General features: G+C 48.4%; 5 protein-coding genes across 5 annotated transcripts; 2 read left to right on the top strand and 3 right to left on the bottom strand.

Moving 5' to 3' along the window:
- Window positions 1–338: 338 nt before the first annotated feature.
- Window positions 339–3,830, bottom strand: F5Y00DRAFT_111921 (uncharacterized protein). The gene is made up of 3 exons (XM_048003921.1): window positions 3,196–3,830; window positions 1,505–3,117; window positions 339–1,442 (listed from the first exon to the last, which is right to left on the bottom strand). The coding sequence occupies exons 1-3, from the start codon at window positions 3,590–3,592 to the stop codon at window positions 600–602; spliced, it is 2,853 nt and encodes a 950-aa protein (XP_047863762.1). The 5' UTR covers window positions 3,593–3,830; the 3' UTR covers window positions 339–599.
- A 3,482-nt stretch (window positions 3,831–7,312) lies between these two features.
- Window positions 7,313–9,019, top strand: F5Y00DRAFT_240552 (uncharacterized protein). The gene is made up of 2 exons (XM_048008254.1): window positions 7,313–7,335; window positions 7,389–9,019. Exon 2 carries the CDS (start codon window positions 7,561–7,563, stop codon window positions 8,398–8,400), a length of 840 nt encoding a protein of 279 aa, XP_047863761.1. The 5' UTR covers window positions 7,313–7,335; window positions 7,389–7,560; the 3' UTR covers window positions 8,401–9,019.
- A 1,084-nt stretch (window positions 9,020–10,103) lies between these two features.
- On the bottom strand, window positions 10,104–11,567 carry F5Y00DRAFT_240551 (uncharacterized protein). Its single transcript, XM_048008253.1, has one exon. It carries the CDS (start codon window positions 11,304–11,306, stop codon window positions 10,452–10,454), a length of 855 nt encoding a protein of 284 aa, XP_047863760.1. The 5' UTR covers window positions 11,307–11,567; the 3' UTR covers window positions 10,104–10,451.
- Window positions 11,568–13,360: 1,793 nt separating this feature from the next.
- On the top strand, window positions 13,361–16,597 carry F5Y00DRAFT_111874 (uncharacterized protein). Its single transcript, XM_048003920.1, has 3 exons — window positions 13,361–14,055; window positions 14,140–14,235; window positions 14,300–16,597. Exons 1-3 carry the CDS (start codon window positions 13,558–13,560, stop codon window positions 16,478–16,480), a joined length of 2,775 nt encoding a protein of 924 aa, XP_047863759.1. The 5' UTR covers window positions 13,361–13,557; the 3' UTR covers window positions 16,481–16,597.
- Window positions 16,598–17,902: 1,305 nt separating this feature from the next.
- F5Y00DRAFT_240547 (uncharacterized protein) lies at window positions 17,903–20,325 on the bottom strand. The gene is made up of 2 exons (XM_048008252.1): window positions 19,577–20,325; window positions 17,903–19,523 (listed from the first exon to the last, which is right to left on the bottom strand). The coding sequence occupies exons 1-2, from the start codon at window positions 19,926–19,928 to the stop codon at window positions 18,361–18,363; spliced, it is 1,515 nt and encodes a 504-aa protein (XP_047863758.1). The 5' UTR covers window positions 19,929–20,325; the 3' UTR covers window positions 17,903–18,360.
- Between the last annotated feature and the right edge of the window lie 16 nt (window positions 20,326–20,341).

The following is a 20,341-nucleotide window of genomic DNA, read 5'->3' as shown; positions in this document are numbered from 1 at the left end:
ATATTAGTACCGTGTCCCCCCCAACTTGTTATCCTAAGTATCCACGACATGATGTCTCCTCGAGGACTGAGCTTCATCCTTCCTTTGCTCTCCGGGGCTGTGCCCCTATTAGTCGACTGCGTGGTATGCTGCCTCTCCGAAGTTTAAAACACTCCTTTATTTGTGCGTTTCTCTGCGACCTGCCGATGTTGGATGGTTGAATGCGATCAAATACAGCTGGTCCTTTACCGAACGCCACCGATGAAACCTGAACCCCTAAACCGCGTACTTTTGACCGGGAAAATGCAATCATAAACACCTCTGTATAGCATGATAAATAAAAACTTGAAGCAAATATATGACGCCCTTCCTTTGAATCGAATTGGATTTGAATACCAGTTTGCGAGGTAATAAACATGAATAGTCGGTGATACATGTCGTGCTTAGCACGATTGTTGAGGCTTATATAGGTAGGGATATCAAGGGGTGAGGGATTTCCTGCAGATAGCCACTCCGCCAAACACCCTGGTCGATAGGGCTGACTAGAAGTTGAGAATGGACGACCCAGACATGCTGGGCCATCAATGTAAGTCGAGCATCTATATGCAATTGTAGGCGCATTAGTGACTCATCACCTCATGCTTTCTGGCACTGTGCTGTATCGCAGCTCCGTCTTCACCAGCTGAGTCTAATCCACCGTTTGCGTTCTCGTGAGCTTGGGGAAGCCCTTCCGGAGTGATATGGCTATTGCCATTTACCAACTTATCGTGTTGCTCCCTTTCGAAAGCGAGCATGTTAAACTCGTTCTCTCGCTCAAGTGCCGCTTCTTCTTCTCGAAGCTTCAGTCGTTCCACTTCAGCGGCTACACGTTGTGCTTCCTCCTTCTCCCCTAGCAAGCCAGTGTCCTGTTCTCCAAACATCTTATCTGACTCGCTCGCCACGTCCAACACAGCTTCACCGTCGAGTGGCGGGGGAGGCGGAGGGGGTGGGCTTGGGACGTCACTCTCGTCCTCTTTAACGCGCTTCATCGAAGGGGTCTCAGAAGGGGTTAAGCTAGGTGAGCCGCACGCGTCATCTTCGCGTTTTCGTTTACGATCGAGACTGCCGGGGGTCGAGCTCACTCCCTCGTCGTCCGTCATTACGATATCTTCATCTTTGGCTATCGGCGTCGCGGCAGAATCGGCATCTTGACTTGCTTGCGAGCCGTGGTGTTCATCAGCTCGTTTAGTCTTCTTTTGCTCCCGAGCTCTATACTTCTCAACTGCGCGGTTGAAAAAATCTTTGACGTATTCTTTGACCTTCCTCTGTTGTTTTTCAGAAATTGAGGTAGGATCATCCACGCGGTTATTTTTATAATCTGATGCAACGAGCTTCTTATTGATCTCTTTGCTAAACTTCTTTAGGTCATCCTTGGGAAGCTTCTTATGGAATCTGTCTACGACGGATTTCACGTGAGGAAAAAGCTGGATATAGTTAGTAATCTAATAATGCAAAACGCAACACTGCTGTGCGACATAGTGCTTACCGTATTTTCATAGATCTTCATCTGCTTCTCAATCGGTAGAGAACGCCACTTCTCCTTCTTGGGCTCTTGGGTTGGAGTGCTGGTCTGTGGAGTTTGCGACGCTGATCGCCTGGGCACATTTTCCGGTTTAGTGACAGAATCGATGATGTCTTGCAATGTCTTCTGCTCTTGTGCTGCCTTAGATGGTCCCTTGGGCTGCGAGGGGCCTGACTCGGGTGGCGCAGTTGGCTTTTGCCATGTTGTGACACCAGTCCGGGTGTAATAGTACAAGTTGCCACGCTTATCGGTGGCGGTAAACCAACCGGGGGGGAGGTTCTGGGCCTGAGGACGTCGAAAACGCTGGTTATTAAAAAAGTTGGGATTTCGTTGGGGAACATTACTCCGTGGACCCTTGGGAATATTCTCAGGAAGGGTGAAAACAGTCTTGATGAGCGGTTCTTCCGGTCGATTTGCGCGACGTTCCTCGAAAGAGTTGACAGACTGTGCGTTAGCTGCTGATTGGGCATTGGGGTCTAGCTTTTTTCGAGGAATCCGGTACGCGACCTCCAATTTGCTCCATTCGTCTAGTAGTCGCGTAGCTTCTGCAGAGACATCTTCGTGCTCCGAGTTTGTTAGCGGTTGAATAGTCGACTCGATCTTGGAGTCGGATATCTTATTTTTAGTCAGGCGAGGGAACTTGTAGAGGATATCAAGGATCTGAAGGACCACGTTGTTGTCGTCCATAAATGTGTTTAGCGCCGTCTTGAGAATCTGATAGCCGTGCATCTGCACAACTCGATTGCGAACCCGGTCATCGTCAGAACGTTGGATACGCTCGAGCAACTTGACTGCAATCCACTTCTCTTTGCACTGCATGAGCGTTGCCATGACCTTGGTGACATCCTTTTCATCCAGCCCGCGAGCTTGTACGCTATTAACGTACTCCTCATCGTCCTCCGTGATCTTCTTCTTGCGGGGCTTCTTCGCGACCGTAGTATCCCAGCCATCGGCATCATCAATTCCGAGAGCTTCGATGGTCGCGTCGGACAATTTCGTTGCCCGCTCAGTTTGTGTCTTGCCACCGATGAAACCAATACAATTGGGTTCCCCGCAGTAGCAGGGTTGAGGGTCGGCTCCGTACCTGTCCACATTGTAGTTGAAAACGAGTTCTTCGCCGGGCTGGATCCTCCTAGAGGCAAATATGCCCATGCGAAGTTTGCTACCAACAACCCATTTATCTACGTAGCAGTTTGGATTGCACGAATGGTTGCAGAAGCGGCCTAGATTTCCCTTTTTTGTCGCATCTACGAATTCATTTTTGGTTAGTGACATAAAGTAAAAATGGCGAATGCCTTCCTTGTCGTATTGGATCATTCGCCTTCGGAAGGTCGGCTCGTTGATGACTTCTCCGATGTACTCGAAAATAAAATCGTTAGCTTCAAGAGATGCGTTTGCTCGGAGACCAAAGCCTTTCTTGTCGGTTCGAATTACTGAGACGTCAGCATACTGTTTGCGCTGGAATCGTTGGTTCTGGCACCCTTCGCCACAGTTGCAGTCACCATCAACACATTCCATTTTGGTGGCTCGATTGATGCAGTCTGAATCGTCGCCGCAGGCATGGTTCATGCCATCCCCTGAATAATCCCTGTCAGTGCTCTGTACTATGTAGACATTACCAATGAGTTAAGATATATGTAAATACGAATACGTACGCCACTCTTCGCTGCAGTCACAATCCAGCGCGTCGTGATCTGTCGACCCAAGAGATTTAGAGCCGTATAAACAGTCTGGGATCAACTGGAAATGGCTACAGGACTCCGACGTAACGTCGGGTAGGTCATTGAAAAGTAGAGCAGATGGAGCCGGCATTTTGCGAGATGGTTTGCGAGCAAGCTTGGGCGGATGGCCGTCAGGAGTAGATGCACTGTCACTGCGGTCTTTCAAATCGTCGGGGGATAAGCTGCCTGATTGGGAATCTTTGCTAACATTTGGCGATGAAGCAGTACTGTCGCTCTCCTTCTTCACGATAATCTGCTGCTGCTGCGAGGCGGGCGCAGTGTTGACGACGAGGCTTTCTAAGCCATCCTTGATACGTTCCTCATCTTCCATGATGGCGAAAAAGGGCGAAAAAGCCAGGGGAGGCTATCCTGTTCTATTGTCACAGCGCACCAGGTAGCGGATGAATAGAATTGTGTTGAGAGATGGTGCAATTGGCTGGCTGGAGACGCGGTTGGAAGAGATAGATCGGATCTGATAGGCTGTCGAGGCTACCAAGGTTACGCGACTCCAATGTCTCGTTTGCGAACATGTAGAGAAAGGCGAGAAGGTAGGAGGGAGAGAAGTATATTAGGGCGAAAGATGAGAGCGGAACTTAGGTGAGAGGGCGGAAGGTTGGTGCTATCTCGTGCACGGCGTCTGTGACATTGCAAGCGGATAATTCGCCAATTTAAGTTCTTGTCAAGAAAGCTATAAACATCAATGCGAATGCGACGAACAAGTAGAAGCAACAAAGTTTAGTAGTTTAGTGTCCAAGGTAGTTAGTTGCTAGAAGTTGTTGTGAGGATGAAAATATCGTGACGGCGCTGTCATCGCCGAAAAAAAAGAGTTGCTTGCAGGTTGCGTCTTTCCCCCAAATGCCAAATGAGAGGTGCTGGGTGTTGGAACTTGGAAGTACTCAATACACCCACTCCAGCCTGCAAAGCGCTGCACTGTATTGTACAATAGTGGACGTGAAAGCGTGGCGCGCCAGCCTTTGTAAATTCGGGGGCAGAATTCAATTATCCGACGCCTACGGTTTGCGGCCTCGTCCCACTGTTTCCCACCGTTTCGCACTAATCACGATTCACACTACCTCCTTAAGTAGGTAATTGTTGGTCCCTAGTGCTAGTCCCTAGTGCTATGCATTTAACGTCGCAGTATGATGTAGAATAAACTTTAGGTTAGGTATATGTGTACCTCTTAGGCAATTCCGCAATTATGTACCTATAAACCTTAATAATGACTCAAGTTACTGGGAGAGAAAAGCCCATATCTCGGTGCATGGACAATACTTTAACTTCAAGCACGGCTCTTGTCATTACCTTAGGTATAACCTTAGGAATAGGATATGAGATAAAGTTTCCAATGACAGTTACGTAGACGCTTACCACATGCAGTATTGCAAAATGCTCTTTGAAGGCATATGTGGTAGTAAGAGAAAGGGTATTCCAAGACAACCAAGATTTCAGCAACATTCTGCATTCTGCATATCAAAAAAGAAGCAGAATATGTTGTGCTGCTCTCGTTACTTATTTGTATATACTCGGCACCCTATTCTAATTGCTACCAAGACGACCACCAGTTGTCACCACCACCAACCCCCACGTCTAAGAACTGTGAGTAACAAATGTCTGGATACTTACGGGGATCAAGAGGGCGCAAGATGTGAATCATGGAACCACACCATTCTTGCATCCAGCCCAGCAAGTCCGGTCTATTTAGATTCAAATCTTTAGAACCGGACCAATCGACACGAACGTGGTACAAGCACTACCAAGGCCCGCGAAGCCGCGGTGATGGTTGCAACAAGGGGATCGAAGCGACAACTGTCGTGTCCCTCGACCTTGACATACGTAATAACCTTCAACACTTATATGATGGATCCAGGCAGGACGCTAGGAAAATATCATCGCTCTTATCGATCTGTCTCGCATCGTGTCAAGATCAACGTCTAGGATCTTTGCTATGCGAACAATGACGGGTTATACCTGAGTGGGTGGGTCCCCTATGAGGAATTGCCAACTCATTATGCATAGAACAGAGCCTGAAGTTGAGGTAGGAAAAAGGCGGTATGGGTGTCGGAGCAGCATACATATATATAAAGGGCTGGCGTCCGGAGCTACGCAATCCCAGGTCGTAAAACGTGGAGCTCCGCAAAATGATGCATTTCAATTATTCAGATCGAGAAATATCTATGCTCAAGGGCATATTGCATCTAGCATCTGACATCTAGCATCTGGCATCTTAGCATCTTTTATAGTCCAGGATGGATCAACCCCAAACCCTATGCGGCTTCGCGACTGGCGGCTGGCGGCTCGTCATATGTACCTAACGAACTCTTGATCTGTGCTTGTCGCTAAACGTGGGAGTGCTCTAGGAGTACTTCCCCAACGCTGCGATTGGAGAGATTTCAGTGACTCTCGGCCAGTCAAGCGAACCCCCAACGAAGCTCGCTACCGAGAGCGGAGATGACTTCGAGAGCTACTACAAAAACGATCGAGCGGAGGCAGGGAAGAACGGCCAATGAGATTCAAATCCACCTAGGAAACGCCCTTAGTTGCACGGGAGCTAATGGGATTCTCAGTTCCGTGCTTATGGCTTATGCTATTTCGTTGTCCTTTCGATCACATTACATCTCTCGCCATTAATCCGTTGGTCTCTTTGCTATTTGCATTTTGGCGGTGTAGAACACTGCATTGCTAGCAGAAGACCTCCAAATAATGGTGGTGTGGGAATTAACCTCTATGAGGGAGGACGAGATTCAAATGTTTCTCGATTCTTACCAGCCCAATGCAAGAAGAGCCTAGTCAGGCGACCCGATTTGTCTAAGTGGTCAGCGGGATTGGCTTACAGCCAACGACATGGATGCATTTGCCCATCTGCAAGAAGGAGAGAGCTGCATATCGACAGTCCAGTCAACTATCGAGCCAAAATCGTGATGGTTGCAGTGGTTATGCACGATACTTCCCTAATGGCATATATTTTCAGCATATGACCTGCTGGCTAGTAGCGGCAACACTACACCAAATCTGCGCGTCTCGCAAGCTCACATCTCTCTGCTCGTGCTCTTGCTTTTGCATGGGCTAAGGTGAGCCAGGAAAGCCTCCGAGCCCAGATCTGGGGGTAATGGGACGGCCAGCTCTAGAGCCAGCAATTATACCGATCACTTGTCTATACTGTCGATCTAACGCCGCAGTTCGCAACTCATGCGAAGCGGGTAGACTTGGCTGGAATTATATACCGGTGGCAGACGCAGAGAAATAGAGAGAGACATTAGAAAGGGAAAAGAAATTCGGCACCAGCGCCTCATCGCTAAGGATTTTTCCCGGTCTGGTTTTATTACTTGTTGGGTTCTGCAAGAAGAGGGCGCTCGCTTGATGGCGTGAAAAAGCTCGGGACTCTTTTTTTGACAAAGGCAGACTAGGGGAAATCCAAGTCCATCTTAACAATTTATCATTGCCTTTTTGCCCTCAGATGTACAATACGGAGTACCAAGGAGGCCCTGGTTAACAGAAGACCACCCTGTTCCACTGCGCTACCCTTGTAGACGCAACGCAACCTAGGAGATCGCCGCGCATTCTTAACGACCACGGCTCATACTCCCTCGTTTGTACAACTTAACGGTTAGTCAACTTACTCAACCGAGACACGCTCGCTTTACTGCTCGGTTCTATTCTTCGTCTAAGACGCGCGCTTGCGTCGTACTCTTTTTTTCCCTTTTTTTTGCGCGCGTCTCTCTACCCTCTTGCGATACTCCCGCGCCCTCCCTTACCCTCCTGGGATCCCGGCGCCGTACACCACCCTCCCTGCTATCTGAAGTTTACCCAGCCCATCACTGCCACCTGATGGCCTAGAACTTCGGGCACAGTAGGCGTCTATCGCAATTCATACACTACGCTGCCTCAGCATCTGCCTTACGACCAGTTGCCTCCTAATAAGTGTGATATCTTTGACCATTTTTGCTTTCAAATGACTTACTCGCAGCTCTGCTGGCATATTCCTTGTCTTCTTTCCCCCTCCCCCCCATAAATCGTCTTTGCCGGTGTCAGACTTGGTCGCTCGCCATGGATACTACGTTTTCGGACGACGAGAAGGTAATATCGTCTGGCCACCCTGATGCTACTTGACTAATTTCCGCATGTTGTAGCGGTTCGTCTTAGGTGAAATAATTAAAGTCAGCACCATAGATATCTCCACCCTTGTCGACTTCATCAAGGTTCACCATGTCGAGCCGAACTGGATGTCGATGCAACTCCCCGGTGGTATGTATTCCGGGTCCGCCTCCATGAGACCCCTCCCTAATAGCAACAGGCCGTAACATGAACCAGTGCTTTGGTGCAGTCGAGAATATGTTCCAAACCAAATATCCGCCGCCGAACTTAACAAGCTTTAAGCGCAAGTCCCTAAGCGATCTGGTCGAACACCCCGCGAAGAGGCAAGCGATGATGGCCCCTATCGAGCCTCCTTTAGCTTCAGCGCGCATCATTCAGCCGCGGCCCCCTCCAAATGGCTACCCATCCACCGTACCCGTCAGCATCAGTCCACCTGTAACCTCGACGGGCAAAAAGCGCGGCCGTCCCTCTAAGGCCGACAAGGAAGCACAGGCTCGTGCAGTCTATTCGCGGCTGACAGAATACGCGCCAATCACGCCCGCTCCCTTGGCTCCAATCGCAGTTCAGCCTCCACGCGAATACGCCTCTTCTCCTGGATATGAGATCTCAAGCAATCTGAACGATCAAAAGACGAGGAAGCGAGGCTTCGGTGCGGTCGACAGCCCTCAGCAAGCGAATCTCTCCTTCCCATTAACTTCTCCAGCTTCGACCACAGACACACCCCGTGCTCTCCCGGAATCGATCGATCAAGTGGAGAGAGCTAACCTGTCGCCTCGGGATCGAGGGCCGCTTGCGTTGGATTCGCGATCACCACCACTCCCTCCACATATGCAACAACAGGACTCGTCACAAGGATTACCTCCCCTACAACCTCGAACTCAGCCCCTACATCCGCCTCTTTTCCCGCCATCTCCACGAACTACACACACGTATGAATCACACCGAGGCATTGATCCCATATTCCCGGATAGAGACAGGTCGAGAAATATCCAAGAACCACTGAAAGACGCCCATCCCCCGGTAACCACGGTTTCGAATCGGAGTTAAAGACGAGTGTAGTATATTAGACGACCAGTATGGTCATACGGTGTCACAATCCCTTTCGGGTGGTTTCGATTTATAGAGGGAGGTTTCTGGTTGGGAGGCATTTTTGCTCTTTTTTCAAAGCTTCGAGGGATCAACAAACTTCCCTGTATGTTCTAGGCACTTCACGTCTTCGGGAAGGATCGGATACTGCTTCATGATATACCCATACGGCTTCTTGTTTCTGTTCTACTGCTGGACGGCGGCTATCTACATTGTATTTTCTCTCCTTCTCCACTTCTAGCGAGAGAACGGGTTTTGCCAATACTAACCCGGCTCGATACTCCATTCTGACGACGCCTGGCCACATGGATAACTACGATTTGGTTGGCCTTTTTTTTATAGCATTTACTGGCGCAGTTCCGTTACCGGGGGTATAGAATTAAGAATTCTGCTTCTGGTGGTTAGCAAACGCCGTTTTTGTCTGTGTACGATTTTCCGGGGCGTTCTTGGTTACGTAGGGGGTTATGGTGGAGGGTAGTGATGATGCGTACGGCATATATGTACGTATGGCTAAGTGTACGTTTACGGGAAAATACAAAAAGCAACGAAAACTACACTATCAAAATGAATATTGAAGATACGACTAGTTATCCGAGAATGTGCAAGTTGTAGCTATACACCTAGATATTGTCAGGACTTTCATGAGACAGTAAACTCTTTTAAGTCTATTCAGTTCATGCATTCCTGCTAATACCAGGTAATTGTACCATTTCCCCGCGGACCATTCCAAAAGCGCATTCGTATAAAGCACCGTATAACCTCGACGTTCGTATATCCTACACGATCCAGCATCGTGCAATGCAACTTTGAAGTCTTCCATTATTAAGACATTACACTAACACTTTTCTAGACAGCCTTGGCCTTGACATATTGCAGCACGGATAATGCTACACGAGCGATGAGGGTTGGGTTTCACAAGTCCTATATAGCATGTAGTAGGTTCGGAATGGGAAGCCAGCCAATAGGGTAATATCAAACGTCAACCTGCAAGACATAACCCGGACGCCGTGATAGGTCAGAATTAGCAGCCGCTTGTTATTAGATAAGAGCTACGGGGATTAATATACGTCTGGCGGAGCTTGGCTCTGGGGTGTAGAGTAATTTATTTTTATTTTATTTTTTTTGGCGCCGCTGGTTATTTGACAGGACAGGGGCTTTACAATGATTATTGCTGTGGGATGGGATTATTAAGAAGCACTTGCTGTTACGGCTTGATATTATAAATCCGAGGGGATACGAGATGTTCAGTTGGTGTTATGGCACGCTATGATGCTTGCCGTGACCATGGGCTAAGACTGTTACAAGATACACTCAAGATAGGTATACTCCAAGTTGTGCTAATTAGAATAGACACCTCGACGGTACATATAAAGTAGATCGTAAGTCCCTAGACAGACAAATAGACTACCTACCTATGTAGCTAAATAAGTATGTTGCTGATATTGATATCAAGGTACCAATAAGCTAATGTTAGAATTACCATGAGTCGTAACGTAAACCTACCAAGGGACTATCTAAAGACACCAACAGTCACATATAGTGTAATAATTACAATAAATGAAGGTACCTAAAATGCAGAATACTATCTATCTATAGATTAGGTACTCATAAACTCTTCATTGATGTTTCTAAGAATATTCGAGCTGGTTAAGTTTCTAAATCGGCTACTATGCTGGACCGCAAAAGAACGCTTAAATACGAGAGATTGCAGTAACATCTAGACAAACAGTGTCTTGAAACACATACGGCAACCGATGCTACAGTATACCGGGATACTCTTAAATATTATAGTTAATTGTAATCTTGTTCAAAGTCGAATTCTCGACATACCTGTATTGTCCTAAAACACAGCTGTAGTAATCTAAGAATACGCCAGTTCGCAAGTGACGTAGAATTGGAGATAATATGGCTAATAAGGATTAAATGTGTGGGGACCTTATATCTAAAAGTCATATCTTCGTCTATAAGTATCGAGGGAAATTCACCGGGGTATTATATATGCAATTTGCACATCAATCATCGTCCGAAGACTCATCATCCCTCGCCCTCGAGCGCTTCTTACTACTTCCCGGACGCGGCCGAGCTTCGTCGTCTTTCCGAACGAAGATATAGCTTCTCGCCGGCCGATCTTCGCCCTTCCACCCGCCGCCGGCCTCTCCGCTTTTGCTCTTCACCACGCCGAGCGTCCTGGCGTGGTGATAGCCCGGATACGCGCTGGCTTGGAACTTGAAGCTGCGCTCGACTTGGAGACCAGTGTGCCTAGCGAGGTCTCGGATGTTCCACAGCGTGTACGGCTCGCCCTCGAATAACGTGACGATGATCGAGCCCCCGGGCGCTAGGGACGGCATCGCGTGCTTGAAGAATTCCACCAGCAGCTCCTGGTTATACCGGACTTGCCGATTGACGTCGGTGCTCTTCCCGCCGACGTGCGGGAAGTTGAAGATAATCCGGTCCATGACTCCCGTGCCGTCTTTTCCTTTCTTGTCTACGAATAGCGCCATCTTGGTGGCGTCTACGCCGTAGAGCACCTTGCTATCTTCGGCCTCGATCTTGGCGATGTTCTCTGGTACGTGGGGGTACTTTTCTACCAGCTCCTCGAGGTTCTTCTCAAGGACCGTGGCGGTAACGTCGGCACAGTAGTGGTGCTCGACCAAAGAGGCGGCGAAGCTGAGGTCGCCATCGCCGACGAGTAGGATTTTGTCTTCGGGTGCGAAGGGTATCGTGGGCTCGTCATGTTGCGGCTGTGGTTGCTTCTGCTTCTGCTTTTGAGGTTTCGGTTTTGCTACTACTCCCTGCGGCTTTTGACTTCCGGCATTGGGCTTCTGCGCCGGTCGAGCGTTATGCGTGGCTTTCCGCCGCTTCCCCATGTTCTCCTGCTGCAAGCTGCAAGCTGCTAGTAGCGCATAGTGTCGCGTGTATTACGGACAACAGAGGCGGGCCTGCCGCAATGGCTGCACATATGCAACGTGCCGAGACCGGGGATTAAACGGGCTTCGTCGTGTAATGGAATGGGGGATGCCGGGTGGAAAGAGGTAGGTAAAGCAAGGTAAATTAAGGTGAGGTTGAGGTTGAGGTGAGGTGAGGTGATGTGATGTCGGTGATGTCGGTGATGTCGGTAGTGGTGTAGCTCCAGCTCCGAGGAAGGGAAGAAAAATTAGTGGCTCATAAACCGCATGCCATCCATCCCACATCCCACCTTCTGCGGCTAGTTCCTCGCGGGACGAAGCATGGGACCCGCTAGTCTTAATATAGTAATTCCGGGGATTTAAGGTGGATGAGGGTTATTTTTGGCCAATGAGACGTCATATTATTGGCATATCTGGGTACGCGAGGTACGTCAGTACGGCTACACGTACATATGTACCTAATTCGCCTAATTCAGGTATCTGCAGATTCGAGCCATTCCCGTTTTAGTCCGCGTAAGGCGCCTAGGTACCTAAGGTATTACTTATCTTATACGAGGACGTATATGTTTGGTTAACAAGAATGATGATAGTGCCTTACATCAGATACAATATTATGACTATAATGGAAAATCAACTGGTTAGACTACACAGGCGATATGCTGAGTTACATATTACTAATTTACAATGTATATCAATGTGTTGTGTACGCTGTTGATGTTGCTAAGGTGAGTATGTTGTGATGCCCTGAATCTGATATTGATAGTTTAGCAGTAACCGATCCTTAGAGTATTTAGGTTAACTATACATTATATACCATATACGTATATGGAAGATCAGGATTCGGCACGCCTGTCTTTAGTTCCAAGAGAGTCAAAGAGGTACCATAGCGAACGTGTCTGAGAGTCCTCAGATCTAAGTTGTTGGCGTAGGAACCTGGTATCTTACTTTTTACCTTTACACGGATGCCGCCCTGACATGTAGAAACACAACGAAGCAAACTAATTAACTAAGGCTTGTCAGGCTTGTCAAACTTTCTAGCATGTTACTCATTCAGAGAGGGCTATGCTAACTTAATGACTATTCGTACGTACGCGTATAAACCCTCATCTAATCTCTAGAGAGCGGTAGATAGGTCCTAACGTAGCTCAAAGAATTGCCTAGCTTAGTCACTATAGCCATATTCCCATAGATCAATCATATACACGTAGATTTCTGTGCTGGCTGGCGGTGAGGAAGACAGGGCACGGTTGGTGAATATAAGTGGCAGATAAAACGAGCCGGCATTTTAGGAGGAGTACCTAAGTACCTACGGATAACTAGGTTACTAGCTGCACATTCGCCGCATCGTACTTATATTAACTTAAAGCCGCTATGCTTCAAAATAAGTCTGTTTAAACATAATTATCGGTAAACGCTATGAAGAATTAATATGCTCAACAAGTAAAAGACTGATAGAAGTGGCTGGTTTTGTAGATTTGTAGGTACCTAACTTCATCTGAGCCGGAAACGGAAGCGGGTCAGGGGTTTCTCCGCACCAATAAAAATCAATTTAGCTCGCCGCAGAGGGCCAAGCGCAATAGACAGCGCAGGGACTTGACTGCATCGGGAAGTCTAAGGGTGTCTTGCTGTTTAATTGTGCTGGGAGAAAATCTCATGGTGATATGAAAGTGAGCTTTTCGGATTTGTTCCTATTGCCACGACCTCATCACCTTGGAGAATAAACTCGATACCGGATGGGCTGGTTCAACAAATCCTATTCTTGATTCTTTAACTCTACTTCTTTTTTTTTTCCACTACCCGCAACTAGGTACCTGTTAATTGTTTTGGTCAACGCTGCTACAAAACTAAACCTTTCTGCCTTCTTTTTTTCCTACCATCAACACGACACATTTCACTGACACGCAAACATATTACACCATTACTTTCTACTTTCCCAAGGCAAAAAAAATCATTCACCTGCAGCCTCTACAACTTTACATCAGAACACGGGAAACAGGTTTATTTTTTTCTCTTGCCTCTACACTCCTTTTTTATCCTTCTTTTCTATCTGCGAAGCAGGCCTACTTTTACTTCTAAATTTCTGTGTAATTCAAACCCCTAACGAATTTCACGCATCCTTCAACTCTTACACGTCTCACACCCTTCTAATCCACAATCCGTCTAATCCAACCGTCATCATACGCTTTCTGCATTTTCTACACTTTCTATCACAATGGGTAGCACTCCCAAAACCACCCCGTCCGTAGCGGCGAGCCCTGCAAAGGGTAAAGCTGCTGTTGCCGCCACCACCACCACCACCACCACTACCACCAAGAAACCTCCCACAAATGGTGTTACCAAGCGATCCGGACGCAAGGCCGCCGCCAAGAAAGGCGCTGGTCGTGGTAAGGGACGAGGCCAGAAGAAAGTTTACAGCGATCCACGCGTCCAAGCTGCTTATGAACGCCAGAGGGAACTAAGAGATCTTTACTCGCAAGTTGCCTTAGCTGTCAAGCCGGCTCTCGAGGAGATTGCCGATCAGACCCTCAAGAAGCTGACGGAATCCATGGATGGCCATAAGGGCGTGGCAGAGTACTACGCCGTTCAAGAACAGCTAGATCAACAGCTCCAGCATGTTATTGAGACTGCTGAGCGAGAACGACGCACAAGAGACATGATTTCGCAACGCACCTACGAGCTTGATCGCACATATACCCAGAGGAAATATATAGTATGTACTAATCCTCTTCAATATGCACTTCTCAACCCCAATCTCGCTCCCTTATCAATATTCTCTTACTTACAGTCATATTAGAACTCATTCGAGTATCAAACCGAAGAACTTTACGACGGCGCCGAGAACCGCGCCAGCATTCTAGCAGAGCTCCACCGTGAAGGCCAAGCAACTGATGTAAGTAAATTTATCATTCCCTCTTCGCCCACATCTCTGTTCTAATCCTAACTGAATTAACAAGCCCACCCAGACGCTTGACCTGACTTATCATTACGTTGACCATATACCTTACGTCTCATTTACCGGTCAATCGGATGATATTGTCACCTCAGGCAAAGGCCGTAAAGGGAAGGCCGTTGGTAAGCGGAAAGCGGACGACCAACCTGATGGGCAGGCCGATTCCAAAAAGCCTCGGCATACTGCCGGCCTGCTTGCCTCAGAACAACAGCCCGATGGTGTACCAGAATCTAATGTCGCGACACCGACGCCACCTAGTGAGCAGGAATTTGTCGTTTCCGGCAAAAACTTCCCGGACCTTCCCGCCGGCGCAGGCGATCCTGACGAGTATGGCGTTCGCAGCGTCAATAAACGGGCGAAGAGTCCACGCAATAGGTTTATTGTCCCGCCCTTGTTCCAATTCGACGACAAGGAAATAGGATTCCGAGATTCCACCAACGACTCAAGCCGGAAGGCCACCCGCGCGGTTAGAGGCATGTTCCTCGACACGCCCAACTCCAATACCTGGCATTGGGACCACACAGTCAAGGACTACGACGCCCGAGACTATAAGGACGACACCCTAGACCCAGAGGTTGTAAAGAAGCACGGATTACATCCGAAGTATGGCATGTTCCTCCCCAACTCTACCAACGAGTCGGAATATAGCCATGAGCGTGTCGATGGAACCCGACCCGTTGTTGTCGTACCTGACAAGAATACTACCATTCATGCATCCCGATCGACTCGACCTATGAAAATGGACATGATGTTAAAGGAGGACAGAATCAAGGGTGCTATGGCAGGAATGCTTCAAAGCTTTTGCCAAAAGGAAGAGGTCGACCCCGAAGAAATCGTCACCGATGAAATGCGAGATCGCGAGCGCAGAGTTCGTGAGAGACTGACTATGTCTTCCGATGACACCTTTGCTTCGGGAGGAGCAACGCACCCCCAGTCAGTAGAAACTGATAGCTCTATCTACAGAGACAATATGTCTCTTCTTCTCCAGGCTGCCGAGATCTTAGATGCTGGCAAGCCTACTCAACCGTCTCCTACTATACGGCCATCTCGCCCTTATGATGCAGTGAGAGACGTTTTTACGAGCACAGAGCCGGCTCCCAGCCGCCCAGAACGCTATTCGGAAGGGGACGTCAATGCACTTTCTATATTTGCTGACGCTGCCTTGGAGCTGTCCCAGCAGCAACAACAACAGCAGCAGCATCAACACCAACAACAGCAGCAGCAGCAGCTACACCAACGCCAACAAGCGGACATTACACACATGAGCGATTCTTCTATGATCGACCCTCGTCTTCTCGGACCACCTGCTCAGCCTCCGGCTCTCCCCAATGCATTTTTGCAGACCGCGCTAAACCCTGCCTCGGCTTTCGCACATATCGCACCAGCTCCTACCGCAATGATGGAACTACCGCAGCAACCTGCGCCCCCTAGGATGCCATTCTCGAGCCAGAGCAGCGTGAGAGAGACTCCAATTCTACCTCCCCTACGGCCTAACAGAGCGGATGGTCTGGGAAAGAGTTTGAACATAACGCAACCTCCTTTAACACAGTCTACTCTCAGGCAGCAGGAGTTCGATTCTCCCCGTGGATTAGTTCACTCGAATTCGGGGACTTTCTTTGCACCTGCACCGTCGCGACCCTTTCACCAGGGTCTTACTTTTCATCATGACTCGACTCTAATGCCCATGTCTCTTCAGCAAGGCCCACCTATGTCCGGCTCTGGCATGTTGCTAAACCAGCCTCACATACCTCATATGTCGGCTTATCCTCTTGAAATGTCTCCCCCTCTACAGAGCCAACCGCACCTAGCCCCTCTATCGACGCAGATGGAAGTTCCTGCGCCTTCAACATCACCCATTGGCCCACCTTTGACATCTCCTTCATCACCCGCTCATACACCCCGCGGTAGGGGATCTACATCATCGAATGGCAACAACGCTGGAAAATACCGCAAGATTGCTGCAGCACCTATTCCTCACAACCGCCCTTGGCCTTCCAACGGCGGCCCAGAATTGAGACTTGCACATTATGATCACAAAGAGGCGATCAAAGACTACCGGGCCAACGAGCCGCCCCCACGAACCGGGCCTACAACTATTAGAGGATGGAACGTAAACAACGTTTCCAAGAGTCGAAACAAGAATGTGAAGAAGGAGGATTCCGAGGAGAAGGAATCTCCAAAGTAGGTCTCAACGGAAGACAACTACCTACCCTAAGACTATCGTGTTGACCATTGTTGTTTCACAGCATGATACAACCATACATCGGCAAATGGAACTCTTCCGAGCGAAACTAAAGCCCCGAATTCTCGGTCCATACCATATATACCGACCAAACTGATTCACGAATCGATTCCTACACAGCTAGGAAATGAAAATCCGCATGATAGAACATCGGATGCGAGAAAATAATTGAATACCTTATTGATTACTACACGACATCATCTTTACGACTACTACCGCCCCGTGGATACCAACCAACACTCTTACTTTCTGGCACACATTCGGCGTTGAGCCTTGGTTTTTTCTTCTTTCTTGGCCATTACTTACAAATTTGTATTTTCTCGTCATCATGTCACGACATGACATGACACTTGGTACCCCACAGCATGGCGCCGGGCAGGCTGGCTGCATTGGACAGGGGAGGGGATTCGCATATCGGGGGTCTTCCCTACGTTACTAAGGCGCGCCCCCAAAAAATTCATCATCATCATCATTGCATAAAAACTCGGAGTTTAGGGATAAGGGACATTTTTCAACGTCTTGTTCTTTTTGATTTTTGATTTTTCTTCTTCTCATGCTCTCTTTGAGCGAGCATTTTGTGTATCTGGCACACAGGCCGCGGTAGATGAGAAGAGAAGAGAGGGAAGGGGAGGAGAGGAGAGGGTTTGCATTATAATCAGTTGGTCGTTGGTCGTTGGTCGTTGGTATGATTCCCCTTGGAGGAGGAGAAGGGAGGACAGCGGAAGGAATATAGAGAGGGACGGAAGGGAGGAGGGCGCGCGGGAGGGAGGGAGGTGGAAGCGCCGAAAATAGAGCCACGGGTTGTGGCCGGTCGTGTCTACCTAAGCGTAGCGACCTTGTATAGAGGGATCAATGAATGTTGTTTTGCACATACACCTAAGACCTATTTCTGCCTTCGTCGGTAGCGTGACTTGTCTGGTGATTCTAGTAGATGAATAACTGTGATACTTGCCCGTGGACTTTAATAAGGAAGTCTGTTTTTTTTTAACGTAGATTAAGTAATTGTATACCTACCAGCGGAGATTCGAGTGAAAACACCTACCTATGCCCTTTTCTAACAATTAGATTAACTGTAATCATGCGGTATGAATCCCAGCCGGAATAAACGGTATTGGTCACCTATGATTTTCCATGCTCGGCGAAGCGTCACTTTGCTAGCCTTTTGTCGCGTATATATATGTACGAGTCTATTTTCCCCGAGAGTAGTCTTATTATATATAAGTCATATCATCGATCGCATACCTAGCACGTTTTCACATTAAGTTGTAGGAAACCCGTAGGCTTGAGTATTTGTAAGTTGCTGTGGACGAGATGGGTAGGTGTATATACCCGAGTACTAACATTCACAGTATTTTGACTTAGATATCCAGAAGACACCGACTTGTAAATTAGCAAAGCATACGACTACCTATTATCATACAGCGCAGCACCACCTGCATTCCATGTTCCTTTTTTTCATCTCTCTCTCTCCCTCTCTCTCTCTTTTCCCCCTTTCCTACGCTCTTACTATCTCCTAACCTACCTAACCAGGTAGTTTCCTTTTACCACTAAACCGAAGACAGGATCTCTGAGCGATGATCGAATATATCCATCCATCTTAAAATTTTTTTTAGAACTCTCGCGAAGGGAAAAGAAATCTCTTATCTGAAATCCGCCTGCTAATCCCTGGAAAGATGGAAATAACCGAACTGGAATATCACTGGAATCTGAAATCTGCTATGCCAACTCTGAAAAAAACGCCCTGGACTCGGCCTCCACCGCGTCCAAACGCAAGGAAACCTTGCCTGTCCTGCATAAACTACCGGCGCGTACCACCTCTCCCATCACACACCAGAAACAGGCGCCATCATCATAGCAGCCTGGTCCATAGGCAACATCTGCGAGGCATCAACCCCGCCAAGCGGCATCATGCCCGGCGCCGTCGACAGCTCTAACTGCGCCCTGCCAAGCTTCCCCTCCGGGTGCAGCGGATACATCTCGGCCTCCATCTTATCGCCGTCGAAGACAACCATATTCTGGATGGGCTGCTGGCGCTGGCCGCGAACATTGATGACGTCCTGGGCAAGCTGGCCGCCGAGGATCGCTGTCACGGGCGCGATCTCGCTGCCTACGTTTTGTAGGAAGCTGCGTAGGAACTCGGAGCGCAGCGTCTCGGCGGGGAGAGATAGTAATTGGTGGTTATGCGTGGCGGAGCGGGTAAACGCTTCCAGATCCTGCTTGTTGTGCTCGGGGAACCGGTCGTTATGCGTTTGTTGGAAGGCCCAGAGAGCGCGCAGACAGGAGAGAGCAGGGGAGACGGCTTTGAGACGGCGCTTGGACTTGAGGTACTCAGGGGGTAAGAGACTTGTTTCGGAAGCGAGGTCCCAGGTAGAGTACAGTTCGCGCTTTTGTACTTTCTCAATGGTCTTGCCGCCTTCCTTCTCGCTTTCCACCTTAATAATGCTGCGAGTCCGGGTCTCTGGGCCCACGGCTGTTGGCACATTAGGCTTGTCTCGCTGCAAAACGTAATCGTGCTCGATCAGGTCACAGAATATGTAACCATAAAAGCCGTAGGTACCGGCCGCGTAGAACTGGCGGTTGTGAAGACGAGTAGCGGTGTTGATGAAGGCGAAAACAGTAGGGCTAAGATCCGTGGCGATGACGATATCGAAGTTGCCAAAAAACGAGGCGCCTTTGGTCATTATGCTCCCGGAGTCGGCAATGACCTTGACTCTAGGATTCAGCTTTTGAATCCTGCCAACAGCCGCTTCGGCACGGCTTTGGCCAATATTCTCCTCGGTGAGAAAGAATTGTGCCCCCAGATCGGCTTCCGTGACTATTTGGTCATCGACAACGGTCAAGGAACCAATGCCAGCTAACACCAAGTTCTTAGCGATCTCATTCGCGAGCGCCTTCATAGTGATCAGAACAACGTTGGTGTTCTGTATCTTTTGTTGCGCCTCCATGCCCCATAACCGCAGCTGGCGGTCGTATAGGGCGATGTCATCTGATAGCTGTATTAGATGAGAACCTAAGTAATAAAGTGAAGTGCTATCTTACCTGCACTTAAGACATTTCCGTTGGTTGGCTGAGGTATGACGGGGTTGTTGAAATCAGGTATAATATGTGATTGAGTCGGAGGAGGTATTATCATGCCCGGATTAGCGAAGTTGCCGTTGTTGAAGTCTGTTTGCTGGAGGGTGGCAAAGGTATCATCTGGATGAGGATATACCGGGACGCCATTTTCTGGAACCGAGTTCTCAGGTGGTAGAGATATACCAGAGGTTGGTAATGATAGTGGATCTTGTCCGGATATCCTGCCATCCTGAACTGGCTGGTTCGGCTCGGGAATAGGAGCTTCACCTGTGATCGTTTGCTGATTCGCGGGAGCAGTTTGATCTTGAGTCTCCATTTTTTGATGAGCTGTAAATGCCGGGTCGTAAAGGTGTATGAGAAGTATGAAATATGGAAATTAATTACGGGATGGAAGAGGAAGGGTTATCTTCAAGTCTGGTGGCTGAGATGAACGGCTCAAGATGAGATGCGTGAAGACAGCAGATGCGCGGCGCGCGACTTGCTTGTACTTGGACGCTGACTAACAAGTCTATCTTTCCTATTCCGTAAATATTAGGAATGTGTAAGAAGAAGGAGTTACGGGGGCTTGGCGATATGGTGGTCCAGCTCTCAGTTTCGATATTGAATGTTGTTCGATTCGTTCGTTTGCTAGTGATTTGATGAATATAATCATGTATGTAAATCACGTATGTACTTTTAATATAGGTATTAAAGGCAAGATGCGATGAGCTACCCTCGCCTTCTTTTAGG

The sequence above is a fragment of the Daldinia vernicosa genome (genome assembly GCF_022497035.1).
Source record: "Daldinia vernicosa strain CBS 139.73 unplaced genomic scaffold F5Y00scaffold_31, whole genome shotgun sequence".
Taxonomy (NCBI): Eukaryota; Fungi; Ascomycota; class Sordariomycetes; order Xylariales; family Hypoxylaceae; genus Daldinia; species Daldinia vernicosa.
This window is presented reverse-complemented; position numbering and strand designations above follow the sequence as displayed.